Source organism: Neovison vison, chromosome 4, assembly GCF_020171115.1.
Source record: "Neovison vison isolate M4711 chromosome 4, ASM_NN_V1, whole genome shotgun sequence".
Lineage (NCBI taxonomy): Eukaryota > Metazoa > Chordata > Mammalia > Carnivora > Mustelidae > Neogale > Neogale vison.
Genome location: NC_058094.1, coordinates 230,559,232 through 230,587,059, shown reverse-complemented (window position 1 = coordinate 230,587,059; position 27,828 = coordinate 230,559,232). Strand labels below are relative to the sequence as shown.

The 27,828-nt window shown below is 55.5% G+C and overlaps 1 protein-coding gene across 1 annotated transcript in view; it reads left to right on the top strand.

Moving 5' to 3' along the window:
• PTPRN2 (protein tyrosine phosphatase receptor type N2) overlaps positions 1-27,828 on the top strand; it is a 514,367-nt gene that overhangs the window by 72,487 nt on the left and 414,052 nt on the right. Inside the window, exons 4-14 of the mRNA XM_044247045.1 lie at positions 1,368-1,559; positions 3,208-3,270; positions 3,654-3,791; positions 4,324-4,393; positions 4,533-4,586; positions 4,670-4,814; positions 5,028-5,124; positions 13,601-13,657; positions 14,140-14,233; positions 16,362-16,832; positions 17,863-18,223. Coding sequence (XP_044102980.1) covers positions 1,368-1,559; positions 3,208-3,270; positions 3,654-3,791; positions 4,324-4,393; positions 4,533-4,586; positions 4,670-4,814; positions 5,028-5,124; positions 13,601-13,657; positions 14,140-14,233; positions 16,362-16,832; positions 17,863-18,223 — 1,742 coding nt within the window. The remainder of the gene's footprint in view (positions 1-1,367; positions 1,560-3,207; positions 3,271-3,653; positions 3,792-4,323; positions 4,394-4,532; positions 4,587-4,669; positions 4,815-5,027; positions 5,125-13,600; positions 13,658-14,139; positions 14,234-16,361; positions 16,833-17,862; positions 18,224-27,828) is intronic.

Sequence of the window (27,828 nt, the reverse complement as noted above, 5' to 3'; positions counted from 1 at the left end):
ATGTCCGTGTCCTGGCACCTGTTCGGACCGTGGCCCTGCCCGTCTGCAGGTGGCAGGCCACCAGCTGCCCCGTCTGTGTCCCTAGTTAGGGCCAAACATGTGGCTTCAGAGTCCCGTCCATCTCGCCACCATTTGAAAAACAAACAGCAGGCCTCCCGCGTGTCACCCAGCCTCCGCCCGTCTGCCCAGCACGGCCCATGCGCACACGTGGCTTTTTGGGGGCGACAGTTACACAACCGGAAACATCTAGCCCCGCCTTTGTCTCCCGCTGTGACCCCGCACAGACTCAGCAGCGTCCGCGGCTCTGTGGGGTCCCAGTGAGCTGAAGCCCGGGCGTGGCGGGGCCCTTCTCACGGGCCAGGCTGAGTGTGTCCCCTTCTGCGTTCTCTGGCTGGTGGCCCAGCTGCCCTCGGGCTGGAGTCCTCCTCCGCGACATCGCTCTGACACCGCCTTCCTCCTCCTCACCCTCTTTTAAGGACCTGTGATCACGCTGGGCCCCGGGGGGACATGGGGTCATCTCCCTGCCTTCGGTTCGGCTGAGTGTGGACCTCCTGCCTCCGCGGCCCCCGTGCCCGGGAACCCAGCACATTCACAAGCCGTGAGGGTCGGGAGTGGCTCTGAGGGTCACTGTAAACCTCGCGCGGGACTTGTTCTGCTTCCTTGCTGTGCTGCCTCTGGGCAGCTGTGCGTGTGCAGTGTCTAGATGTTTTGGGAGGTGGAGGGGTGCGGGAGAGCCTGGTTTTCTTCCGCCTCCTGGGCACTGGGCCTCTGTGACCGGGAGACGTGCCCCTGCCTGGCTCAGTTCTGCGGCCTCCATCTGCGCCCCGGCCGCGAGGTTCAGGGCGGGCCTGCCCTCGCTCAGACCTCACACCTGCTCTCAGCTCTTTGTTTCGCTCTTGTCTCCTCTGCTGTCCCCCGACCCCTGCCCCAGCCAGTCCGCATCCCTAGACCTCAGAGCCCCTTCTGTGTAGACCCCCGGCTCCCGGGCCGCTGCATAGGTCGCTTTCTGCTTCTCAGACGCTGGCGGACTTGCAGGAGGTCTGTCTGTAGCTGGTCTCCCATCCCCGGGGCTCAGAGCGGCCAGGCTGGGAGCACACTCCAAGCCTGACCCTCTCTGGGGTCACTCGTCAAGTCCCCACCTCGGCTCCAGGGCGCGTCAGAGCACCAGGCTCTGGGGGTGCATGCGAGACTCAAGCCCGTGGCTGACGTGTGCTGGGGCAGGACCTCACCATCTGACCACGATGCCCGTGTCCTCGCTTGGCACCGAGGCTGTCCCGTGTGCATTCGTCTCATGTGAAGCAGATGCCTGGACGGCTAAGCCACGTGGACAAACGTGTGACTGGCTCACGGTTCTCTTGGCTTTTCAGGAGCTTGGAGTGGAGTGCAGAGAACGAGCGGAGGCCCAGTCTGCAGGAGGCCGGTGCCCTGGCCAGGGCTGTCCAGCGCTACTTGCCGTACCTAGAGGCCCTGTCGCAGGCCGCGGCTCCAAACGCTCATCCCGTGACCAGGCTGGACAGACCAGCAGCTCAGGTGACCGCCATCACTCACCCTGTGGCCGGGCATGTCTCCTACCTGCCACGGGCTGTTTTCTCTGTGTGCACACCAGGCCCGACCTCAAGTCCTGGGTGTTCACTGGTTTCTCTCCTGGACCGTGCGGGTCGGGGCACACGCAGAGAATGGCCCTGGACCCTTTTACAGTTGCACACGCGTGCTCACGAGTCCAGCAGTGGCGGCCCACCCACCGTCCGCGTGGAGCCACTCAGTGGTCTGGGTCACTTAGCGGGGAGGGTCTTTGGGGCATCTTCCCTGGGACGGGAGCCCTAGAAAGCTCACCATCAAACACAGACATGGCACCTGGAGGCAGCAGAGAGGGTATGGAAGGGCCCACCCTCACCCCCGGGACCCAGGACAGCAGTGGGCACACGCCGGGAAGGAGCACGAGGGGACCCCGAATTTGGCTGGAATTCGGTGGACCCAGGGTGGCCAGCCGTCCCGGTGGGCTGGGACGGCTGGGGTCCTGCTCCTAGTCTCGCCTCTCAGGAAGCCTGTCTGTGCCGGGTGCACCTGCCCAGGCAGGCATCCCACACGCGCCGTGTCTGGGGAGGAGGTCATTTACACCAGCGCCGCCAGGGCCGTCCAGCCATCACAGGCTGTTCGAGAGAACGTTGTAGAGAAACAACTACAAATCTCCGTCAGCCTCCGAGACGGAAGAGAACGGCTGCTTGTTAAACGGGAGTTGCCAGGTTTCGACTCCCCTGGAAGGAGCAGGCCTAGTGACCGTCAGAGCCGGGGCCCTCACCATCCCGAGAACGGCGTTTGGATGAAGCGTTGAAGTCCAGGGTGACCGTGGGCGTGTTGGCTACTTGGCGGCGGGGGACACGCGTCTTTCTTAGTCGTGTCCCCTGGGATTGGCCGTAGGTTTCTCTCCACGACGGAGGCATGGCTGACAGAGGTCCTCTTCCCTGGGGCCCTGCTGGCTTCGTCGGAGGACGGCCGTGGCTCCGGGAGATGTAGGGGAAGCAACGCAGGTACCTTTTTGGATTATTTTCCTGTCGAGAAGCCGCGGAGAACCTCGAAGCCCGCTCTGGGCTGAGGGTCTGGTCGCGTCCCCCACGCTCCTCTGGAGGGCTCGCTGCTGGGGGTTCTCAGAGTGGCCTTCACCCGGGCCTGACCTCTGAGGAGGTGCAGAGCCAGGCATGTTCCCGGGTGCCGCGACCCTGTGCGGGAGGGGTGGTGAGCTTAGCGGGGGCGGGGAGCTCCCCACAAGCACGTGTCCGCCCTGGGTCATGGAATGTGTCTGCCTGGCTCGTGGGGTCCACCTGACGGCGCAGCTCTTCCTTCTGGCCTCACAGGACAGCCTGGCGGGAGGGAGTCTGGGTGCGCCGGGAGGGCCCACACCACACGCTGCGCTCCGCCCAAGCCCCCTCTGGCCTGGACCCTTGGCCAGCTTCTCAGTGCGGACCCTGCCCCGGTGGAGCTGGGTCCGCTTCAAGCTAGTTTCTCGGTGTGAAGATGTTTGACTCATTCGCTGATTCTGACTGAGCACTTCCTATGAGCCAGACGCTCAGCGGGCCCCGCGGGGCCGGAGACGGGATTAGCACGGAGGCTGCTGGGGAGCTGGCAGTGGGCAGACGCGGTGGGCGCAATGCTGGATACCCTGGAGCGGGTTCAGAACTCATCCCCTCAGTGCTGTGTGGCCTGGGGCAGATGCTCAGCTTCTTCGGCCCGGGCGCTGGCCATGAAGGTGCGCATAATGGCCCTACGGCCATTGTGAGGCTGTGGGAAGGCGGCGCACGTCCAGCTTTCGGGGACGGCCTCACTTAACAGTTGTCATTACTCCTCGTCACGAACAGTCTTCAGAAACGCAGTGTAGGGACGCCTGGGTGGCGCAGTTGGTTAAACGACTGCCTCCGGCTCAGGGCGTGATCCTGGAGTCCCGGGATCGAGTCCCACATCAGGCTCCCAGCTCCATGGGGAGTCTGCTTCGCTCTCTGACCTTCTCCTCGCTCATTCTCTCTCTCACTGTCTCTCTCTCTCAAATAAATAAAATAAAATCTTTAAAAAAAAAAAAAAAAAAAGAAACGCAGTGTAAGTGGGTCGGGAGTCTGGAAACCAGCTGCTGGTTCTGGCTGGTGTCCCCGTCTCCCGAGCAGGACCGAGGATGCGGCTGTGCTGGACGACATGGGTTCCGTCCGCGCTCCGGCACCGCACAGCCCCACGGCCCCGGTCCCGCGGCTGTGCCTGCCGCCCAGCACAGCGAACGCCAGCCCCTCTTGCAGTCCTGAAGACGGGTGACTGAAGCGCACGCAAGCCTAACAGCGTCGTGTCGTCTGCCGCCTTTGTCCGCCGATGTGTCCTTATCACACAAAGCTTCATGCTCAGCCTTGGCTTTGGCTGTGGGTTTTTGGGCGTCTGTAAGGGAGATGTTGCCTCGTGACCCAGCGATGGTTGTGGAGGGGGGAAGGGCAAGAGAGTCGCTAAAAGTTCTGCAGACTCAGAAGACCCAGAAGATGCCCGAGCGAAGGAACCAGCTGAAATTTCTCGCTGGAGTGGCTCACCGCGTTCCCTTAGCCTAAGTCTGGGGTCTTCTCCGTGGGCTGCACAAACTGAAGGGAGGTGGCGGGCTCCAGGGCTGCAGCTCGCCTCCGTCCCACAGGCTGCTTGCGAAGCCTCCTCAGCTATCCCCGCTGAGGGGAGCCCCAGCCTTCGTTCTGAAGCTGGCACGTGTTTCCCCTTCAGCGTGGTCATCACGCACTTAGCCTTGCACTAAAACGGGAGAGGCGAGTTTAGACAGAGTCTGCATTCTGGACGTGGAGGGCGCAGGGAAGGCCCCCGCGTTCTCCGCCATATCGCCGTGCTGTCCGCGCCCTGCTCCGAGGAATCCGACCGCACGGTATCGGGGTCAGAAATCAGCTGCAACCGACAGTGGGGCCTCGTGAAGGGAGACCCCGGGGACTCCAGGGCTGGGAGTGCTGGGAGGGACGGTGGCCACACCATGGGGCAGCTCCTGGGGGCTCTTGGGTTGGTCCCAGGGCATGACCTCCCGAGTGGTGAATGACTCTGCCGGACCAGCCTCCATGGGTCCGGTGAGGCCCGCGGTGGTGCTGGGGTGCGTGACTGTGCAGCTTCCTCACGCCAGCCAGTAGGATTTGCTGCCGTGTTTTTGCAGCCCGGGCTCCTGTGCGTGGCGCTTCTGCCACTGACCGTCTGGAAGCCATCCTGGATTGCTCTCAAGGTAGCCTTCCCGTTCCAGAAGAAGGTGGGACTGGTGTCTTTCACGGGGCCCAATTCCTTCGAGAGCCTGTGTCTGAGAGGTGGGGCCGCTGCCTCTGACTCCACGCTGGGGCTGCTGGGGGCACAGGGAGAGGGGTGTCCGTCCCTGCCTGCGCTCCGTGTCAGCAGAGAGACGGGAGCGGGGCCGGTCTCCCCGCGCGAGCCGTCCATCCACACGGCCAGGGTTGGCTTCGTAGTCCTCAAACATCCGGCGGGAGGGCCATGCACCGCAGTTTGGGCACTTTTCCTCCCAGATGTCCCCGTGCAGCGTGGACTCTGCGCTGTCCTGGCCATCTTAGCGCCGCGCCACATGGGCTATTCAGAAGACAGGCACGCGGAGGAGGACAGGACGTGAGCTCGTGGTGGTGCTTCTGGCTCAGGCTTTCTCTTCTGTGTCGAGACGGATGCTTTCAGTGTTCAAAAATGCATGAAAGTCTAGAACTTGTTTTCTCTGTCCAGTGTCATCTCTCTGATGAGCAAAGACTGGACAGAGCAGAAGTCCATGACCAGACGTTACCAAAGCCGCCCAGCCCAGCATGCTTCTCTGCCACAGAAGTACAGCCAGGCAGGGCTGGGAGCAGGGTTTTCTCATCTCCGGCCCCTCGAGTGATGAAAGTCTACGTTGGGAATTTAAGCTTTATACACCCATGATCTTTCAAGGTGCAACCAATTTCCGGTGAATTGTTTTATAAATAATCTTTTTCTATGTATCTTCAAAAATCTAACTCTAGCATAGGGTCAGAGAAACATGGTGAAGTTATTACCTTCCGGGGCTTTAATACGAATTACGTCCTAACCGAAGCCCGAGGGGGTCAGAGGGCACCGCTGTCCTCTCGCGCCGTGCGTTGTCAGGGCTGGAGGCAGCTGCTGCTTGTGCTCACCTCGGCAGCACTGGCTGAGTGTCCTTGTCGTCCCTACGGAGGACACAGTCGTTCTCAATTTACAGTACACTGCTGGGAACTTTAAAACCCAAATGCATCACTCGGGAGTGCTGTGAACTAACGGACTTATTTTGGAAACATCGTCTCGGCATGAGCATTCTCATGTTTTACAGGCTGCGCTATGTGCCGGGTGAGACAGGCAAACCCTAGTCCTGCGCTGGGACCTCACAAGTACTCCCCGGGGGCAAGACGTGCGCACACAGTCAAGGTTAGAGCAGCTCTGTGGGGAAGGCTCCACATAAAGGAGGCCTGTGGACCAGATGGTGAGTGGGCCCGTGAGGGCTCCGCGGGGTGGGTGCTGGGAGCAGCAGGAGGTCAGCAGGTGGACTCAAGTGCAGAATGTCTGCAGACCGCCCAGTCCCACCCGAACAGTATGGACAGGCCAGGGGAGCTCCCAGTCCTAGCTTTTAGAAACCCCTTGGATTGCGGATGATACAAAGAAACTCAAATGGATAGAATTCCAAAAATGAATGAGGTCATTCTAGGGGAGAAGAGGCCCCACTCCTTTCATACGGGCTGCGGCAGCAGGAGAGGATCCAGCTGTAGGAAGGATGGGAAGAGTGCGGCCCCAACCTTAAGGAACCATGGACCGTGCATGGGGGCTGCTGTGGGGACAGGGGCCCCGGCTGCAGCTGCACAGAGCACTGAGTGTGTGAGAAGGCAGTACGCCATGGGGGGCGACGGGGGCGCCCGACCCTCTGAGCACTCCTCCGCAGCCCTCTGGAGGCTTGGGACAAGGCAGAGCGGTGGGAGAAGTCCTACCCTGTGGGGAGCAGAGAGGTGGGGCCGCACACTGGTCTTGGCTGTAAATCAGAGACAGCTCCCAGGCTCCGAGGAGTGGCAGCTGTCTGCAGAGCATGAGTCACGCCAGGGCTTCGATCCTAGCACTGCTGAAGAAAAGACTCGATCCCACCCTCAACACCCCTGTAGCCGGGAGTTACGGAGTCTGAGTCTGCAACAAAGCCCATTTCCAGCAGAGCTCACATGAACTCAGCCCCACAATAGCAGACTGACAGAGAAGGACTTGCCGTTTCCCAGGCATAAATATTACTTCCATCTCTACTATTCTTCATACAAAACCTAGCTTACCATCAAGAACCGGGAGACCCGTGAAGGACAAGAAGAGGTGACTCATGGTCCCGAGGAAAGAGGTACTAGAAGAATAAGGATGCCCAGCTGTGACTCAGGTGGTGTAGTGATGAGGAAGGGACGCGTTAAGGAGCAAATCTATTAAAGGATTGGGTGGGAAAGGTGAGACACACATGAACAAATAGAAAACTGCAGCCAAGAGACGGAGACAATAAAGGAACACCAAATGGAAATACTAGAATGGAAAGCGGTAAGATCAGAAATAAAGCATCATTTGATGAGTTTAGTAACAGACCAGACACAGCAGAGGAAAGAGTCTGAATTTCAAGTCTGGTCAATAGGAATGATAAAAAATGAAGCCTAAAAAACATAAAAGAAGTACAAAAAATGAACAAAACGTCCGAGATACATGAGGCACTATTAGATGCTCCAACATATGTGTAAATGTCATCCCAGAAGGGAATATGAGAAAGAGATGGGGTAAAAGAAGTATTTGAAGAAATAATGCCTGGGATTTGCCCAGAATTGATAAAAGACATCAACACATAGATGCAAGAAGCTTAATGAACCACAAGGAGGATAAATAGAAAACAAAATCTAGGCATGTCGTAATCAAACCAAGGAAAACCCAAGACAAAGAGAAAATCTTAGAGGTGTACTGAGGAGAAGAAAGACATCGTGTCTTGGGGAATAATTGTGAGAAGGAGTCTTACTTCTCATTAGGAGACTAGAAGACTGTAGGACATAGAGTACTGAGAGAAAAGAAAAAAAGCCCATCAATTTAGAATTCTGTGTTGTTCAAAACTGTAGAAGAAACAGGGAAAAATCCGTGTCTGGAAGACCCCCCGCTACAGAAATCATAAACGAAGTGCTTTGGCCTAAAGAAAAATGACGCCATAGAGAAACCCATATCTAAAAAACAGAATGAAAATGAATGGGAGTGGTAAATTTGCAAGTAAATATAAAAGATACAGGGGCGCCTGGGTGGCTCAGTGGGTTAAGCCACTGCCTTCGGCTCAGGTCATGATCTCAGGGTCCTGGGATTGAGTCCCACATCGGGCTCTCTGCTCTGCAGGGAGCCTGTTTCCTCCTCTCTCTCTGCCTGCCTCTCTGCCTACTTGTGATTTCTCTCTGTCAAATAAATAAATAAAATCTTTAAAAAAAAAAAAAGATACATACACATAAGAGGTCTAAGATTTTGATGAAGACTATTGCATATTTAAAAGAAAAAAATAAAAAGGTATTTTGGGATTTGGGGCATGTGGATGACTCAGTCGTTTAAGTATCTGCCTTTGGCACACGCAGGTTGTGAGCCCGGGGTCCTGGGCTGGAGTCCGGCGTTGGGCTCCGTGCTGGCGGGGAGTGTGCTTGTCCCTCTCCCTCTGCTGCTCCCGGCTGCTTGTGTGCACTCTGGCGCACACGCACTCTCTCAAATGCATGAATAAAACCTTTTTTTAAAAAGGGTATTGTGGGGGTTACAGCTTATGTGGAAGAGCAGTAAATGGCAACAGGAGCAGAAGAGTGACTTTGGTGTTTTGTGATGTTACATGAAAGTGCACTATAATAAATTAAATATAAACATTTTAACTTCCACAGCATCCATCTTAATAAGTAAGCAAAAATAGGTATAACTAAAAGTCAGTTCAGGGATAAAATGAAATGCTGAAAATGCATTATTTATCCATATGAAGGAAAGAAAGGAGGAGGTAAGCGAGGAATAAAGACCTCGTGAGCTGAATATAAAACAGACATCAAGAAAGCAGACGTCGGTCCTCCCGTATGGGTGATTGTGTCATACAAATGGGCTGAACCCTCCACCTGAAAAGCAGGGATGTTCAAGTTTAATAAAAGCAGAGAGCAATCTGAGGGGTTTGAAGTGGCGGGGATGTGGGAGGTTGGGGTACCAGGTGGTGGGTATTATAGAGGGCACAGATTGCATGGAGCACTGGGTGTGGTGAAAAAATAATGAATACTGTTTTTCTGAAAATAAATAAATTGAAAAAATTAAAAAAAAGAAAAAAAAACAACAACAAAAAAGCAGAGAACAATTAACTATATTCTACTAAAGCCAAATCACATGAAAATAGGAAGACCTATGTCAGTTGGAAGTGAAAGTGTGGAAAATATGCACAAAGGAAACTGTGGATAGAGCCACTGCGGCTCTCTTGTTGCTGAGGGGCACGTCAGGCCCCGGCGCTGCGAGACACTTGCGTGTAAGAACGACCCAATGATCACTTCGTTACAGGACGCGAATCTGTTTTATGAACCTAACGTCAGCACTTCAAATACATAAAGAAAAACTATGAGAATACTAAGAGAATTATACAAGTCCACAGTCATTTTTAGATATTTTAACTCTCCTTTCTCAAAAATTCTTACACAAATAGATAAAATATCATTAAGGATATAGAAGATTTGAATAATGCCATCAGAATCTTAATCTAATGGATATTAATAGAATGGTGATATCCATAAAAACTGCTGAATACACATTATTTTTAAGTGTACACAGAGTATCTCCCAATATAGATCATGCCTTGGGCCATAAAATAAGCCAGTAAATATCAGATGATTAAAATAATATAGGAAAAGAAAACTTCAGATCATTATCCCTCAGAATATAGAAGCAAAAATTCTAAATAAATTTTAGCAGATCAAATCCAATTATATAAAAAACGATAATATGTGATGATACAGAGAAATTATCTATATTTTAAAGCAATTGAGTATAATTCACCACATTAACAAGAAAATGGAAAACTATACTATCGTCGTAAGAGATGTAAGAAAAAGTATTTGACAAAAGTCATCAGCAATTCAGGATAGAAATCCACAACTAGCATCGAACTGAATGAAGACTGCATGTTTCCTGCTTGAAATCTGGAATTAGAGTAGGAGGGTTGCTCGTGGCTCTTCTGCGCTGGAGCGTTTAGTCAGTGCAGTAAAGCAAAAGGAGGAAATAAATGACATCCAGATTACATGACCAGCTTTGTGGAAAATTTGGTGGGATCTACAAAAAATACCTACTAAAACTAATAAGTGAGCATGGAACTGCCACAGAATGCCAAGTAAATGTGCAGAAATCAGTTATATTTCTATACACTGACCGCAAACAGAAGAAGTCATTTACAGTAGCATCAAGACTATGAAACAAGAGAAAGATAACAGAATGTGTAATGCTTTCTACACTGAGAATTTAAAGAAAAACCATGAGAGTAACTAGAGAAAGTTCCAATTAGTGGAGATACGATCACGTGTCACCTGTCTTCGGTATTGAGGTCCCTCAGACTGACGTACAAATGTGACAGCCAGTGAAGTCCAGGAGAGGAGAACTCGTAGGTTGGACCTCATGAAAATCAGCAAGTCTCTTCTGTGAAAGGTCCTGGTAAGAGAATGAAAAGACAAGTCACAGGCTGGGAAACAAAATGTGCAAGTAATACACCTGAAAAGTACTTTTCTCTATGTTGTATAAAGAGCTCTCAAAACTCATTAAAATGGAAAAAGATGAGGCGAGTAAAGAATGGAGCACAGGGTCTGAGGACACTTCACCAAAGCAAGTAAACGGTGGCAAATAAAGTCAGCTGCGATGGTCCGTGGGGCTCGTCGGGGAAGTAAAACACATAGGCAGGGGCTGCCGTCTTGCGCCTACGAGCTCGGCTGAAACTTCAGAAACTGCCCGCGTGTTGGCAAAGGGGCAGGGAAACGCCGTGCCCCGCTGCGGGTGGGAACACGCCCTCCTGTGATCCAGCTGGCGCGCTCCTGTCGGGACCCTGCAGACCTTCGTCCGCTCGAAGCTGTCCACGAGTGTTCACGGCAGCTGTCGTCGTCATTCCCACCAAACCAGAGAAACTCCACGCCTGTCAACAACTGACGAGACAGGGGATGCTGCTCGGCGACAGAGCAGTGGCTTACGGATGCGTGCCGTCTCTTGATGCCTGTCCGAGTCATCAAGCTGACGGACGGACGGACAGCGCGTGCCGATAGGGTTTTATTTACACGAAGTATGAGGCAATACAAAGCAGTGCATGAGAGACGGAGGGAACTGAGTGCCTGCCTGAGGCTGCGGGAGCGGGAGGCTGCGGGCGGGAGTGTGAGAAGGAGGACAGACAAGCACACTTTCGGGGTGAGAGTTCCGTTCGTTGCTTTAACTCCGGTGATGCTGCTCATAGGTGCGTGGTTGTGTCAGAACAAGCGTGTGCTCTTGGTTGTGTGTCAAGTACACCTTAATAAAGACGAACGGGAAAGACAGCTGAGCGAGCCGACACAAAACGTGTGAGTGGTTTGAACAGGCGCTTGATAAGAAAAAGAGCCACCAGCAGCCAATTAGGGCCTGAGAGGTGCCGAGCGTCATCATTCACTGGGGAGGTGCGGCGTAGCTCCGCACGGGACCGCTACGTCCTGTCCACCAGCTAGGCCAGAACCAGTGCTGCGGTGCCGACGTGCTGGGGACGGTGTAAACGTACCGCCGCGGTGTTGGCGGTTCCTTGCGGTCGACCCTTCGTCTGTCTGGTGACACGCTCGAGCTGGCACAGTGCATCCACAAGAAGACCTCACTGGGTGTCCACGGCGGCCGCCTCCTCACAGCCGCAGGCTGGAAACCAGCCAGGCGTCCTCCGTTTCTGAAGAGGTGCTGCCTCAGGGAATCCAGTCTGGGGGCTCAGGGTTCCTTCTGGCCCCTACTTAGCAGCGCCGCTGGGAGGAGTGTGTGCCCAGGTGCGTCTGTGAGTCCAGGGCCACGACGTCTGAGCCACAGCCATGACGGACATTTGACTTAGATCTGCTTTCTCAGGCCGTTACTTCTACTGACCTGCATGGAAGCTGGGATCTCGTGGGAGATCTGTTCTCAGGGTTGTGTCTAGTATGTAGGAAGGGATTAGTCGTAGTTACTCCAAGTACCGGCCCCCATTCCCTGCTCGGTAAAGTCCTCCCTGCAGAGGCAGGCCACCCCCTTCCAGAAAGCCCAAGGTTCCAGTCGGCTCGGAACAGAGCTCTGTGGGCAGACATTTACGTGTTCATCTGCTTACCCCGCAGGTGGAGGGTCTGAGGTGTGACAGTCGTGGGGGCTGGGGGCAGTGTGTGACCTCACGCGGTGGGGTCTCACATGCAGCATCTCCCCCAAGCCCCGCCCCCTTCTCCTGGCTCATGTTTCCGCCTTCCTCCCGCTGCGCCCCGATCCTGCGGCTCCAGAGCAAGGCGGCCGGCCGTGCTCTCCGACAGGTGACCTGCTGGAAGGAGAGAGTGTTGAACAAACACGCAGGAAGCCACAGAGAAGCTTTCTGAGAAGTCTTTATTTCTTGTTTTTTGTTTTTTAATTTAAATTCGATTAGCCAAGGGATCACACATCATTGGTTTTTAATATAACGTTCAGTGTAGCACCCAGAGCTCATCACATCACGCCTCACGTTGGATCTGTGCAGGCAGACGACAGCCTCTGTTTCTGATCTAACTTCTCACGTGTGAGCAGCTACACGGGGATTCTTTGACAGTTGGACACTTCTCCCTTTTGGACTCCTCCGAGCCGATCGGACAGGGAGAAAGAAAGCCTTGTCCTTTCTGTGGCTTCATGCTCTACAAGGACGAGAAGTTCCCCGAGACCTTCGGTGGTCTACGGAGAGGGACAGAGGCTGAGAAGGTGGAATGAGGTGTCCGCTTTCCAACCGGGGACTCCGCCACCAGCTGAGTCAGAACCCTGAGTTCTTGTCCAGTGTCTTCATGTTTATTTTTTAAGCCAAAAACGAGGTCAGCAAGTTTCTGCCACGAAACTCTGCCACTCTCCTCCAGACAGACCGCAGGGCGAGCCTGCTTCCTTCTGCAACGCAGCCTGAGGCCAGATGCGCGGGGCCTGGTCCTCACTTGCCAGTGGACGCTGCAGTTGTGTCTACACCGTGAGGTTGTTGAAAGGGTCAGAAAGAATCAAACACAGAAACCCAAAGAAGAGCCTGTCACCAGCACTCAGAAAGCAGTTCCCACTCTGAGGCGGGTGTCGTGGTCGCTGCCTGCAACTCCGAGCTTCGTGCTGATCCCAGGTGGGCGGAAGGCAGGCTCTGCGGCGGTTCCGTTGAACCGGTTCCCTGCTGATCTGAGGCTGTGGGTGCCGGTGCTGCGGAGCAGGACAGCCGATGGCGCAGAAGTGGCAGGAGGGCGGGTCACGTAGGTGTAGAGAGGAGGAGCCGCTGCTGCCTTCGCGCCGCCGGCCCTCCCTGGATCCATTCCCAGCGGCCGTAAGGCAGTGTCGCGTGGACATCCGTCATGTAAAATCCACAGCGCGCTTTACGGTCAACTTTCTGAAAAATTCGTTGATCCCGAGTTTCGAACTTAACATTTCTCCAACCACGTAGATTTTGTGAACTCTGTAAAAAGTGTTTGGAGACTCATTTTTCTAACCGAAAGCTGCCTCCGCTGCAGAGAAAGGCAGCCCAGTGTGAGGCTCCCCTAAGGCGGATGTGTCTTTTGTCCTGGCAGCTGTCGTAGGAACGACCCTTCCGACCCTTCCGGTGTGTTCCCTGCGCACGGGAGGGCTGGCTGCGCCGGGCCTGGCCACCTTGGCAGGGTGGCCTTCTCTCTGCATGGGAGGGAGCACAGGAAGGGGAGGGGGAGGGAGAGAGTTCACAACGCGCCAGAGTCCTCCTCTGCGTCCTGAACTCAGAAAGGCACAGCAGAGTCACCCCTGCTGCACGTTAGTGACTTGTAGGTGGAGGCTTCCCGAGACCCCGTACGGGGAGCCCAGTCTTGCCACGTCCAGCGGCACCATGGGGCCACTCGTCAGGAGGCCCGTGGCCTGTGTGACTGCTGTGCAGCGTCTCCGACAGCCCGCGTGTCTGCAGCGACGTGCTCGTCAAGGTTGACGTCAGGCCGTGAGGCAAACAGGAGAAGATGTTCTGTGTTCAAGAGATGGCCCGGTGTGAGTCTCCTAATTTGCTTTGGGTCCCCGGCATCACAGGACACCTGAAGAGCTTTGGTGGCCCTTGTGTAGACCTAGGTGTCACCACTCTGTGCTCGCGGGACCCCGAGGGCCTCGGCGCCCTCCCGGCAGCCTGACGTCCTGACCCCATCTGGGACTGGAGCGGGCAGATTCTCACAAGAGGAAGGAAACCTGACTTCGGCTCTGGGCCCCGGGTCGGGGCGAGGCTGGCGGGAACGGGAGAGTCCACGCCGGACTCGTGGTCAGGCGGACAAGCTGCGGCTCTAGGAGGGTGTCCGCCGGCTGCCAGCAGTGAGCTGCCGGTCCCCTTCCCTCCACATCAGGGTCACTGAACACCTGTCCGTGAACACACACGTTCACGAAGAGTCCCGGGGGCCGTGAGCTAACTCCCGTTTCACCGGCGCTGGGCCGCAGCCCCATGTCCAAGACCTTCTTCCCGCAGAACGTCGGCCGGAGTGCGGCACGCCCGCCTCGAGCACGCGTGATGTGGCTGCGGCTGCGGGGGGCGGTCAGGGCGGGCCACGGTCACAGAGGTGGTGATCGTGCCCCCCGTTACCCAACACCTCCTCTGAGCTGTGTGCTGTGTCTTGGAACCAACTTTTTCATTCTCCCCTTGCCTTATACTTGTTAAGGAAAAAGGAGGCGTTTTCCTAATTTTGAAGGCCGTGAAGAAGGAAGCTCGTCGTCCTCCAGGTGCCCCGGAGCTGCGCTGGCGGGATCAGGCCCGCCTCCCACAGAGCCGTCTTCCGCTGCTTTGTTCAACAGCGTGGACGGTGGGGCCGCTGGGGTCCACTCCTTTGCATGTGGCCGCCTCATGGGAAAAGACCTCAGAGTCAAGTTCAGCAACCTTGGGGGGCTGTTCCCAGACGTGCTGTACAAACTGTACCGTGTCAAGGATGCGCCAGCCAGAGTCCTCTGACGAGCGGTGCAGTGCCAAGCGTGGCCGTGCCATGTGCGCGGAATTGGCCGGTTCGGGTGCCCTCAGGGGTTAACCATGGTTGCCCAGGTCGGTCCCCGCAGGTGTTCAGCATTATTTTAGGTAACCCGACGTCATTGGTTTGTTGAATTCGGGCTTAAAACCGTCAGAGTGGGGAGCGGCTTCTGCGCAGCTTGTCAGAAGACGTCCCACCGCGTCGAGGACAGGGAGTGTCCCAGAAGGCCGAGTGAGTGACCCGGCCGGGAGCGCCCGAGCCAGCCTGCTCACTGTTCCCGGTGGACGGCTTAGAGGCTACACACCTCCTCAGAGCGATGGTCACGGGGACTGTGAGGTCGGAGTTGGGATTCAGACCCAGGCAGCCTTGCCCCAGAATCCAGCCTTGTCTTCCAGCTCTGTCCTGCAGGACGCGACACCACGAACAGGAAGCCGCCGCTAGATCCGTGTGTCGCTGGTCTCCAGCGGCCTGGCTCTGAGTCGCTGGCTGGCCCCTTCCCTGGGCCCCACTGAGCTCCCCGGAGGCCCCATCCTGCTGGCCGTCATTTACGGAGGACCTGGTATGGCTTGTCCAAAACGATGTTTTCTATTATTTCTCCATTTACCTACTGAAATGCTACTTTTCCCTCTTCACCTTGACTTGGTTCACAGGAGAAACAGACCCCAAAGAGACCGTTGATCGCCGTCTTCAGTGCAGGTGACATTTAGCGGGGATGTCCTGCGCATGTGTTCAGCTGGGTTTGTCCCGGAGCTCTCCAGTTCAGCTGCTACTAAAGCCCTTTGAGGAGAAGCTCGGTTAGGCTGAATTCGTAGCCACGAGAGGAGAGATGCTGCCGGGCACGTGACTGAGGCACGGGGAAGCTCGCCGCCGCCTCAGCACTGGGACCTGACCGGGTGTTCGGGGACGGGCTTTCCGAGCTGAAGTTCAGGCTGAGCTTAACCTTGACCCTTTCGCCCAGTTTGCGGGAAACCACTGGGGGCTCTTTGCCTGTATTTTTCTGCCCCTTTGTCTAATGAATCTTACTTTTTTCTAAAGGAGAAGCTGTTGATTTCAGCTAGTACTTGGACAGCATGACACAAGTGGGATGACAGCTAAAATGACACCATTTTAGAAATACAGGCAGCCGTAGAGACAATGTCCCGTGTCCTCCTTTGACAGAAAATTGAGTCTCACAACGTCAACAGATTTGCCCAAATTCATATGTGAGAACAATGACTAGAACCCATACTAACCCCTGTTTTCTCACGTCTAACTTGCCACACCAAAGTCTACCCTGGAAGGCTGCACCCTGGTATTTTTGAAAGTAGCCAAGCTTGGGAGTCTGAGCCAGTGGTCTTTGGTGCAGGGACGCTCCCATCTTACCTAGATCCCAAGGTCTGCTCCCCACTGAGTCATCGCTGACCCCGTGCCCCAAGCGAGATGCATGTAGAAAACAGGATGGGCAAGATCTGAAGAATTTACGGTCCACGCGCCCGTTCCATACCATGAAGGCAGCTCTGAAGGAGCCTCCAGGACAGCGGACGTTTTCTGGGAACCTCCATGTTGGAAATTTCCGTGGAAGTTTGATGGCTCCACAGTCAGAAGTAGAACATTGAACTTCTCGGCCTTTTTGTAACTATTCCGGGTGGAGGAGAGCTGGGCCTTGACTTGTCCAGAGGCAGAAGTCTGATGAGAGCGCACGCTCCTGGGGACATGGACCGACAGAGTGCAGAGGACGCGCACGCTCCCGGGGACACGGACCGACAGAGTGCAGAGGACGCGCTCGCTCCCGGGGACATGGACCGACAGAGTGCAGAGGACGCGCTCGCTCCCGGGGACATGGACCGACAGAGTGCAGAGGACGCGCACGCTCCCGGGGACATGGACCGACAGAGTGCAGAGGACGCGCTCGCTCCCGGGGACACGGACCGACAGAGTGCAGAGGACGCGCTCGCTCCCGGGGACACGGACCGACAGAGTGCAGAGGACGCGCTCGCTCCCGGGCACACGGACCGACAGAGTGCAGAGGACGCGCTCGCTCCCGGGCACATGGACCGACAGAGTGCAGAGGACGCGCTCGCTCCCGGGCACATGGACCGACAGAGTGCAGAGGACGCGCTCGCTCCCGGGCACATGGACCGACAGAGTGCAGAGGACGCGCGAGCGGGGCTCAGGGACCTGGTGGGACCTAGAAGGGTGAGAAGAGTGAGCCCGGCCGCTTTGCTGTTGCAGAATGTTGCCGTTAAAGGACTAGGAGAGAAAGGGATCTCCGCGGTGGCTGGAGGAGCCGCAGTGGAACGACGGGAGGCAGGGCAGGAGGCGCTTCTGCCGGCCGGAGTGTGGTGGCCGCAGAGCGTTCCCGCGCACCGCTAAGCTCCAGTGCGGGCGACGGAACGGAGAGACGGTTCTCCGCGTCGTTGGCCTGCGGGGAAGTGCGCGTTGTGGCCTCAGTGAGCTGCCGCAGGCCCGCCGGCCGGAGGGAAACAGCCGCCGAAGAGGAGGAAGAGAAACGGGGTCCTCTCCCCAGCGGGGGGCGCGTGAGCAGGGACAGCGTCCCGCGGCGCCTGGCGAGTCGCGAGCGCGGGTCCCCACCCTGGGCACTGTCCTGGACGGCGCCCGAGGGAGCTGGAAACGCGGCCCCAAGAAACTTGCCGCGACGGTTCCTCACGGCGTAACGGCCCCACGAGGTCCACCGACCGACGACCCCAGTGTGGGCGCGCGTCAGGGCGAGGTGTCTGGCGGCGGGAGGGAGGCAGCCCCGGGGGTCCGTGGCCACGTTCCTCGAGCACAGGGCGCTCTGGGCAGGAGGCACGAGGCCTTGTGCTCAACGAGTCCCCGATGGGACCCGTCCCGGACGGGCAACTCCGCAGAGGGGGGTGGACCTGCGGCGGCGAGGGCTGGGGGAGGGGCTGAGCGCGAGCTTTGTTGGGGGGGGCCGGTGCGCTGGGGGGACCCGGTGCGCTGGAAGGAAGGACAGTGGGGACGTTCACGCGGCTCTGGACGTGCGGAACCGCGGGCCGGGTGTTCGGGCTGAGCGACTCCCATCCGGAAAGCGGCGGCCCGAGCGCGGGGCGCCCGCCGACCGAGTGTGGTCTGTCAGGGCCCGGAAGTCCGGGCGTGCCCGTGGGACATGGCGGGCACCACGGTCCTTGAGCGCTGGGAGCGGGTGCCCTTCTGAGGGGCTGATGTGGACGCTCACCTGCTGTGTTTGCTCCCGGCCCTGCAGGGTGAGGACCCCCGCGCCGACGGCGTGCTGACCTTCACCGCGCAGACGGCTGCTCTGACCTACGCTCCTGGGCCCTGGGCCGAGCACCCCGGAAGCCGCCCTTTGGGGACCCGCGGCCGGCTGCAGCCTGACGAGCTCAGCCCCAAGGTGGATGGCGGCGCCGAAAGGCAGAGCTCAGTCGCCGCGCTGGTCACTGCTGTGGCTCGGAAGCCCCCTGCACCCCACAGGGAGGACGACCCAGGCCCTCGACACCGGCTGCGCGGACCCTGGAAAACAGCGCAGGTCCTCTCGGCCCCAGCAGCCCTCCAGAAATGGTCTCTGCCTCCAGGAGACCCCGAGGACCCCCCAGCCTTGGGCGATGGTAAGTCAGCACCCCCGACAGTCCCCCGTGGTCTTGTTGCTTCTGTCTTTCTGGCTCCTGCCAGAAAGGCCAACCCCTTGCACTCTGCCCGTCCTGAGTGATTGGTGGCCGGTAGCACTGCCCCAGGTCAAGGCCACGCGGTGAGGCGTGAGGAACGGCCTCCAGCACCCTCCTGGCCCCCCAGTTCTGTGGGAGAGGAGCAGGTCATCGTCCGGCCTCGCAGCAAAGGACCCTCCTGGGGGTGGTGAGAGCCGAGGGTGTGTGGGCCCTGTCCACAGCGTCTGTCATGTTATGTCACTGATGAAGGCGCTGAGCCAGGCTGGGGACGTTAGCAGATCTGGCCCCCAAACCGTGCTGGCCACGGAACATTTGGAAAATGGAACATGAGGTCTTTTGCTTTCAGTGTATGTCACCCCTCAGCACTCCAAACCCGGGGCCACCTCGCAGAGTTACGGTGGTTGGCCTCCCCAAATCCCAGTGACACTAACGCCACACAGTGCCGTGAGGTGCCTGTGTGCCTCAAAGTGACCGGCTCTCACACTGCTCCTCCGGGTCTCCCGCGGGTCGCGGCCCTGCTGAGGCCACCCCAGGGAGACGGGGTACGGACGGCCCCTCCTCTGCTGGGTGCAGGGGGCTCTGGGGCGTCTGTCTTCTAAGACATCAAATATCAAGGGAGACTGATAAAATGTGACTTCTTCTTTGAAGATATACAAATAATAAAATTGAGCAGATAGCGGGTTTCTACAAAAACGGAGCAAGAATCACATTAACATCACCGTCTTTCTGTGAGTGACGCCTTAATTGGATTTGCTCTGACAGTCTTCTTTTCTCCGTGCTGCTGCTTTTCAGCTAAGTAGGTCTCTGTTCTCGCTCTCCCGGCCCACAAAGCCATTACGGCACCTTCTAAATGGAAGGAAGAGAAGTTATAATTAGCGGGAGGCCCGGTGCTTTCTTCTCCGTCCTGGCGCGGAGGCAGAGCTGGGAGAGAGCAGACTGTGTACTTGCCTACGGATTGTTTGCCTGTAAATACATCATTGTGCGGCGACCCTCCCCACGGGCGGCTACCGTGGCAGGAGCGCCGCGCCCTCCTCTGGGGGCCGTCTCTCCCCTTCAGACCGCACGGCGCTCTCCGAAACCCCTCTTGCTGGCCCGTAATTGCAGACTCCCTCGGAGGCCTTTGTCTGCCGGTGGGACTTTCACATCGTCCTTCCACTCCCCGTCTCCCACGGCTCCGTGTCCCCCACACCTGGGCAGGAAACGCACCACGGACGGCCGCGCCCACCATCCAGCCCCGGGGCAGGGCCTCTGCTCCCTCCGCCGGCCCTTCTACGTGGCCCTGAGCGCCCACGAGCGTGTGCTCCGGTCACGCCATGGCTGGTGTCCCCGCTCTGTAACACGGCTGCCCTGCCGCTGTTCTCCCCCAACTTAAAAAATCCCACCTGTCGACATCTGTCAACGGCTTCTGCCCTAGTCACTGGACATAGGAAGCCCGTACCGGAGGGACTTTACAGCCATCCGAGAGCCAGCTTTGTACGCAGAACCTGACGCACTCGGGGGTCCGCTCCCACTCGGAAGGGCTTCCTGCCTCCCCCTCCCTGGGGACCGGCCCTTCGTCCCGACACCCCGAGGTGCAGGTCCCTGGGAACGTCCTCTTGGAAGAAGCTCTTCCGTCCCCAACGACCCTTATCAGCCGTGCACTCCGTCTGGCGTTTTCTCCTGTGCTAACGGCCGTGTCGGTGGTTCTCACACATGCCGGCTTCCCAGCTGCACGTAACGCTTAAACAGAAGCACGTGAGACGTCAGCCGCAGAACAGACCAAGTGCCGTAGGGGACCTTTGTGCGCGGCGTCACGGGCTTCGGCGGAAGGCGGCTCCGGGCCTCCCGCTGCTTCCTGCACCTGCTCTTCCCGTCCTCCAGGCGCCGTCCGTCTAGTCTCAGAGCTGTAGGACCGGCCCTCAACGGGCTCCCGTGGGAGAATTAGCGGCTGTCTCGATACCGCTGTCTGAGCAGCGCGCACTCTCCTGCTGGTCACAGACTTTCCTTACCATGTCGTGTCTTTGAAGCCGGACCCAAAGAGGAGCCCTTAAAGGGGCGGCTCCGTGTAAACCCGCACAAGTGCGTCCCCTTCTTCTTCCCTTTCTCAGAGTGTTTCAGAAAATGAATTCGCTTGTCACGGTTTTTGCCGATTGTGTCCCGAAGATAACACGTAATTTGTTCCTTTGCTTCGTACTTGCTGTAAACCTGGAGCTATAGGACCTGGATTAAGACTGGACTGTGCGGCTCATGCTCAGAAAGGAGGGTTCCGTCACCGAGACAGTCGGGTCACCCACAGTCCGGTCAGTGACAGAGTCGGGTCACCCACAGTCCGGTCACCGAGGACAGAGTCGGGTCAGTCCCACAGTCGGGTCAGTGACAGAGTCGGGTCACCCACAGTCCGGTCACCGAGGACAGAGTCGGGTCAGTCCCACAGTCGGGTCACTGAGACAGTTTTTGGGTCACCATGGCGTCAGGGCTGAAGACAGAGTGGGGGCTCCTGGAAGGCAAATGTCTGACGTGTAGATGGGAGGGAACTTACTTTGTTCCTCCGGTGGCTCCTGGACTCTGAAGACTTGACAGTCTTTCAGCTGCAAAGTGTCGCTTTCTCTCTTCATTGTGCGCAGAATTGTGTGCCCAGTCTCAAGGGCACAGAGCAGCCAAGGTCACTGGGGGGCAGGGGTGTCAGGCAGAGTAGAGGGGTAAAGATTTCTCTTCTTACATTTTAATAAAAAAGAATGAGAGGGGCACCTGGGGGGCTCAGTGGGTTAAACCGCTGCCTTCGGCTCAGGTCATGGTCCCAGAGTCCTGGGATCGAGTCCCGCATCGGGCTTTCTGCTCAGCAGGGAGCCTGTTCCCTACCCCCCCCCCCGCCTGCCTCTCTGCCTACTCGTGATCTCCGTCTGTCAAATAAATAAATAAAATCTTAAAAAAAAAAAAAAAGAATGAGCGAAGACCAACTTTCCTCTAAATTTGCAGGCCGGGCTTCCTGAAATCACTTTTCGACTCAGCACTACTGGGGCTCAATTAGGGCTCGATAAACGCTGAAACCAGGTGGGCCATTTCCAGCCCTGCCCGAGAGCGGCCCATGGCGTTGGCCTCGCCCCGCCGGCCCGTGAGGCAGGTGCAGCGTGCCGTGAGCTCGGAGTCGCTGGGCCGTCGTCCGCATACGCCAGGCTCATCGTGGAGGCCACAGGACGCAAGCCCAGGGGAGGCGCCCGGAGGTTTCAGGGTGGTGCAGCCTGGACCGCGGAGATCTCGTGGGCCCGGCGCGCTGCTGCCGGGCAGGGGGACCCTGGGGTCCTGCAGAGCACCTGGGCCTCCCGTGTGACCCAGCGCGGGGGCTTGTGCAGCACGGGCAAGTGCGACGTGGACGCCGCGTTCAGGTTTCACGCACAGCCGAGACTGGTGAGGACGTCGACCTGGCAGGTCCGGCAGGCGTGCATTTGGCGAAAACGGGTCGTCGCAAAGAGCCCCTCTTCTTCCTTTCTCACTGATCGACAGCGACTCCCTTCGGCGCGCCCTGAGGCCGCGTGTGAGGGCGGCTCGCAGGGAGGCCAGCGCTCGGCCGCCCGTTGGCGGGAAGTTCAAGCGTTGCCGTCCGGCCCTCCGGCCCAGGGACAGTGGCTGCCCGCGCGGGACCTCCTCTGGCCACGGTCGCGCCGTACTTTCGGGCTTGGTCCGTGTGCTGTGGGAATCGGTCCGTGGACGATCGTTTGCTTTTTATTGGTTATGGGAAAAGCAGTGGTCACTGTGCCAAGCTCGAACGTTAGGTGTGGAGAAAGAAGACCCACGTCAGGGCTTCCGTCCTGAGCGACGCACGTGCGCGTCCTCTCGGCCCCCGAGGCCTCGTCCGACCAGGCCCCTCACGCTGTAGCACTGCGTGTCCTTCAGTGCACTCACCGGGCCTCGTGCCTCCTCGCGCCGGAGACCCGACCGCGGGCAAGTCCTGGCAGCGCTGGCGTCCTGCGTAATAGAGTTCCATGTCCGCTCTTTACGTTTACATTCTTAGAAGTTGTGGTAAGACATGCATGACCCAAAGCTGACCACCTGCAGCACTTGAAGAGCGTGGCTCCGCGGCTTCAGTTGACATTGCTGTCCACTGTCGCCACCGTCGGACCCCAGGACGTTTTCCTCACCCCAGACTGTGACCCTGTCCCCATGACACACTGAGTCCCTGTGTCCCTCCCCCGCCCCGGCCTGTGACCCTGTCCCCATGACACACTGAGTCCCTGTGTCCCTCCCCCGCCCCGGCCTGTGACCCTGTCCCCATGACACACTGAGTCCCTGTGTCCCTCCCCCGCCCCGGCCTGCAGCCTCTCCTTTCTGTTTCTGTGGGATGGACGGCTCCAGGGACCTCTCAGGAGTGGAACCACACAGCATGTGTTCTTTGTGACCGCCGTTTCTCGCTCGGCATGATGTCGCCGGGTTCCTCTGTGCTGGAGCGGGCATGAGCCTTGCCTCCGTTTTCAGGGCTGAGTGAAACGCTTTCGCACAGAGAACACCACAGTTTTTCCGTCTGGGGACAGACGTTTGGATGCTTCTAGCTTTCAGCTAGTGTGGATGCTGCCGCTGTGATATATTTGAATGTCTAAGCTAACTTTTGCATTACCCAACTATGAAATGCATGTTTCAGAAAGATGAATAGTCAGCGAGTGCCAGGGGAAAGGCCAGCACTACTCCATCGGTGACGGCTGCATGCGTGGACGTGAGCGGCCTCGCCGCCCGTGTGTCCTTCAGATATCCCGGCCACAACCAGCGATCCACACACCCAGACATCCTGTCCTCACAGATGGACCCGGGGTGCAAAGATGCTGGCGGTTTCCCGTTGAGCTTTGGGGGAGTCTGGGGGTCCCTCCGTGTCCGTGCCTCTGCACCTGCGTCCTTGCTGGAAGACCCAGTGGCCTTCTCGTCACTGCACCATCGTCCAGTTAATGAGCCTGGAGCTTGTCTCGTTGCGCATGTTGTTAGCCCTTTGCCGCGTCATTCAGTGCATTTCCGTTACATTTTTGTGGGGGTGTGATAGTCTGTATCTGTGCGGACCGTTACACACTCGAGTCCGTTCTCTGCCTGTGCAGTAGATCAGTGTGGACACTTGGGTGCCGGCCCTCCGAGGGGCTGAAAATCCTTACATAACTTTTGACTCCCCAAACCTTCACTGCTGCTAGGAGCTTTCTGCCGCCCAGAAGCCTTACTGCAGCATAAACAGCTCACATACTCTGTATGTTCTGTGCATCACAGACTTATTTTTACAATAAAGTTTTTCCATTTTGCAGCAGGATAAAGGAAATGTGCTTAAAGAGCACCGTAAGTGAGAGAAGACATATGCACAGCCGCTGTGCTAGAAACAGCCCGCGGGCGGCGGTCTGCCCCGTCCCAGCTGCGCGGGTCGCGGGCCGGCCACGCCGGTTCAGTCTCCGCGGCTCGCTCAGTGTTGCTCTTCCCAGACGACCGTGACGGACATCCTCATGCGTGAATCTTCCCAGACCCTAGAACCTTGACCGTAGTTTTCCCCAGGCTCAGTGGTCACTGAGCTTTAACCACACCTAAAGTCACTCTTTTTCCTTTTTTTTCTTTTTTCAATAAACTGATTTTTAGAATGGTTTTAAACTCATAGGAAAATTAAGAGGAACGTGTAGAGATTTCCCAAACACTTTCTGCCCTCACACGTGCAACGCCTCCCCCATAAACAGCATCCTCACCGACGTGTTACGCTCATTCCAGCTGAAGAGCCGGCCATGGCACATCATTATCGCCACAATTCAGGGTTTAGTTGTGGTTCATTCTTGGTGTTTTACGTTCGGTGGGTTTACACAGACGTACACGGACATGTGTCTTTCATGATAGGGTTGTACGAAGTAGCTTCACTGCTCTGACAGTCCTTCCTGCTCCCCCGTTCATCCCTCCCCCCCGGCCCTCCAAGCACCGATCTCCATGGTTTTGCCTTTTCCAGAATGTCTTAGAGTTGGACTCGCACAGTGTGTATTTTCATACTGGTCTCTTTCACTTAACTGTATGCATTTAAGGTGCTTCCATGTCTTTTCATGGCTTGACAGCTCATTCCTTTTTTGCACTGAATAATGTTCCACACCTGGATGTACAAGAATTTAATCTATCCATTCACCTGCTGAAGGACATCTTGGTTGCCTCTGAGTTTTGGCAGTTATGAATTAAGCTGCTAGAATATAAACATCCACATTCAGGGGTTTGTGTGGACATACGTCTTCAGCTCCTTTGGGTAAATGCAGAAGAGTGTGGTTGCTGCAATTAGGAGTTTGATGTTTGTGTTATACAGTCAGGCTTGTGATACATTTTGAGTTAATTTTTGTGAAGCATGAAGGTCTGTGTGTAGATTTACTTTTTTGCATGTGGATGTCCTGTTCCAGCAACTTTTGCTGAAAAGACTGTCTTTGCTCTGTTCTATTGCTTTTCCACCTTTGCGAAAGGTCAGTCGACTATTCTTATGGTGGGTCCAGATCTATATGTCTGTCCATTTACCGGTACCATACTGTCTTGATTTCTGTAGCTTTATAGTAACTCTTGAAATTGAGTGGTGTCTGTCCTCCAAACTTTCTCTTCTCTTTCAATACTGGGTTGGCTCTTCTGGGTCTTTTTTTTCTGCATATAAACTTTAGATTCAGCTTGTCAGTATCCACAGAATAACTTGCTGGGATTTTGATTGGGATTGTGTTCAGTTATAGATCTCAAGTTGGGAAGGACTGATGTCTTAACAATACTGAGTTTTCCTATCCATGAACATGGACTATCTTTCCATTTATTTAGTTCTTTGATTTCTCTTGTTAGAGTTTTATACTTTTCTTCATATAGATATTGTAAATATTTTGGCTAAAGTCGTTCTTTAAAATCAAGTCTCAGTGATGACAAGTAAATTATATGGAAGCACCTGAGGGGATGGTCCCTCATGCACAGTTTTCTAAACGGTCACCCAGAACTAATGGCAAATAACATGCAGTGTGTCCACCGGTAGAAGCTTCCAGTCTAATTCTTGCTCACTGACAACACTCAAGACCAAACCAGACAGGAAACAAAACCTCTAACCAGTGTGTTGGAACTCCTTTTTTATCATTTTGATTTCACACCTTCTGGAGTCTGGACTAGGAAGTAGGAGAACTTAATTCATATGATTGCTCTGCTAACTTTTGGCCTAGATATTCCATATGCCAGCTTCCCCAACACACCTGTTGTTTTTCCTATTCTGATATCTTGCTATTTTATAGGTTGAGTGGCCGAGGTAATGAGTGTTCCCCACACACCCCTCCCCCCACCCTGTACTAAAATGGGTTCTGTTGTACTGATACGGAATGTTTCCTGGGGTGGGAGTCTGAAGCACTTTCTTTACTAGCTGAGCCATTTTCTATGTGACTCTTAGCAAGTTTACTCATGAATTCACTCATTTATAGAACACCTGCTGAGCACCAGCTTGTCGAGAGCCTTTCCTACTCTCTTCCCTCAGTCAAGATAAGAGTTGTGATAAGTGTGTTTGGGGCCTCTTCCTGTTTGAACTTCCTGTGATTATGAAGTCCTCCCTTTGCCAACTGTGTTGTTTACTTTCCTATTTATATTGTGGTGGGAGTCCCCGCCTGGAAATTCATATGGAGCCAAGAGTATACCCTGCAACCCCAATCTCAGGAGGGCACCAAACCAGGACTTTTCATCGTCACTGTGATAGATTTTAATGTTGAAAAACCAGATTCAGGTGCTTCTGTCATCCTGGAGAATATATGCCCACATTTGGGGGTCATTTTCACTTGAAACGAAGCACTTACTGCTTTTTTTGTTTTTGAAAATAATCCATTCACATTTGAGTGAAGGCCAGTATTGCTCTAAACCCTTTGGTTAAACAAACAAACAGGACCAAATCGACCACGTAGTCACTAGAGTAAAGAGGCTCCCTCTCAGAGCCGGCCCCATGAGGAGCTGTCGATAAATTCTTCATCCTGACTTTATGCCCTTCCCTGGGTTTTATGAGCACCTTCTAGAACACAAGGAAGAAGGCAGCCATGTTATCAAAGTACCTCTTCTTTCAGTGAAATTTAGTCTCACATTTGGTGTAAAATGCCTAAAACCTTTTATTGTAGCTCATCACATGCTGTGGGGTCAGCAAGTAGTCTACTCTTTCCCAAGGTGGAGGAGAGGCAGGAGCCGAGCAGGGGAATCTCTGGGTATCAGTCTGTGACTTAACACAGCAGGAAAATGGCTCCTCTTGTCTTGCCTTCTGATCCCACCCCACCTGTCCAGCATCCTTGAAGTGGACACACCTGAATGGGTTGCTCAGCTGTGCGGGGAGAGCAGCTATATGTGACCAGGATCCTGACTCTGCATTGCCCCAGTCCCATGCCTTCCTCCTTGCCTTAGAGATGGCTGTCCTTGACTTCTGCACCAGCAAAAAGTCACTGTTCAGATTTCAAAGGAACCTGCAGAGTCTTCCACTCTGCCCCCACATGACAAGTATGTTTATCGGCATCTTGGGCAGATCAACTTTCAGCCTTCCCTTAAGTACCTGTGACCTCATTGCTTCCCTGGGAAGTCCATTCCACAAGAAGCTTCATGTGTTTTCTAGAAAGTTCTTTATATAGGGTAGTAATGAGTTGAAATCTCTCTCTTTTAGATGGATGGGTGTGTAGGGCACCTAAAGATAACTTACTGTGACCATCATTACTGTCACTTTCCACCAGGAAGGCCTCCTGGAAGAACACAGAACAAGTGCACTCTCTTTGCCGCCTGCCACCCTCACATACCATGTCATCTTCCTGCCTGCCACATTTCCAACCCAAAAACTCTGGGCTATTGGAGACGACTGAATCTGGTAATTTGTGTCTTCCAAAGGCATAGAATGGGGTCTTGGGAAAGAGCTGAAGGATCAGAAGCTTCTTTCCCTGTGAGATGTGAGGATGTCAGCGGCCCCCACACCATGGAGCTGGGATCTTGAGTCCCCAGGCCTCTGTGGGCAGTGATTGGTTTGCACGAGAGCATAAGCTGAGTTCTTAGCTGCAGCTAAGTATTAACCATGCACACCTGGTCCTCCACCAGATAGAACTTGGCTACTAAGAGGGAGTTCAAAAGCTCTTGCCATTCAGAGAGTATTTCTATGACTGGGATCCAAATGCTCCACTGGTTTAGCCTATTTGGCTGATGTAGAAAAAAAATCAGTTAGGGGCACCTGGGTGGCTCAGTGGGTTAAGCCGCTGCCTTCAGCTCAGGTCATGATCTCGGGATCCTGGGATCGAGTCCCACATCGGGCTCTCTGCTCAGCAGGGAGCCTGCTTCCTCCTCTCTCTCTCTCTGCCTGCTTCTCTGCCTACTTGTGATCTCTCTCTGTCAAATAAATAAATAAAATCTTTAAAAAAAAAAAAAAAAAAAAAGAAAAAAAATCAGTTAATACTCTTGGCCATTTCTGGAAAGTTTTATGTTCTAGGCTGGCATTTGCCCTCCAGCACATGTCCAGACCACCTCCCCTTGTCACAAGTTGGTCAGTTAACATTATGAGTGTGAGGATTCATATTAATGGGAATTTCAATGAAACATCCTTTAGAAAGCAGTTTGTCAACCCT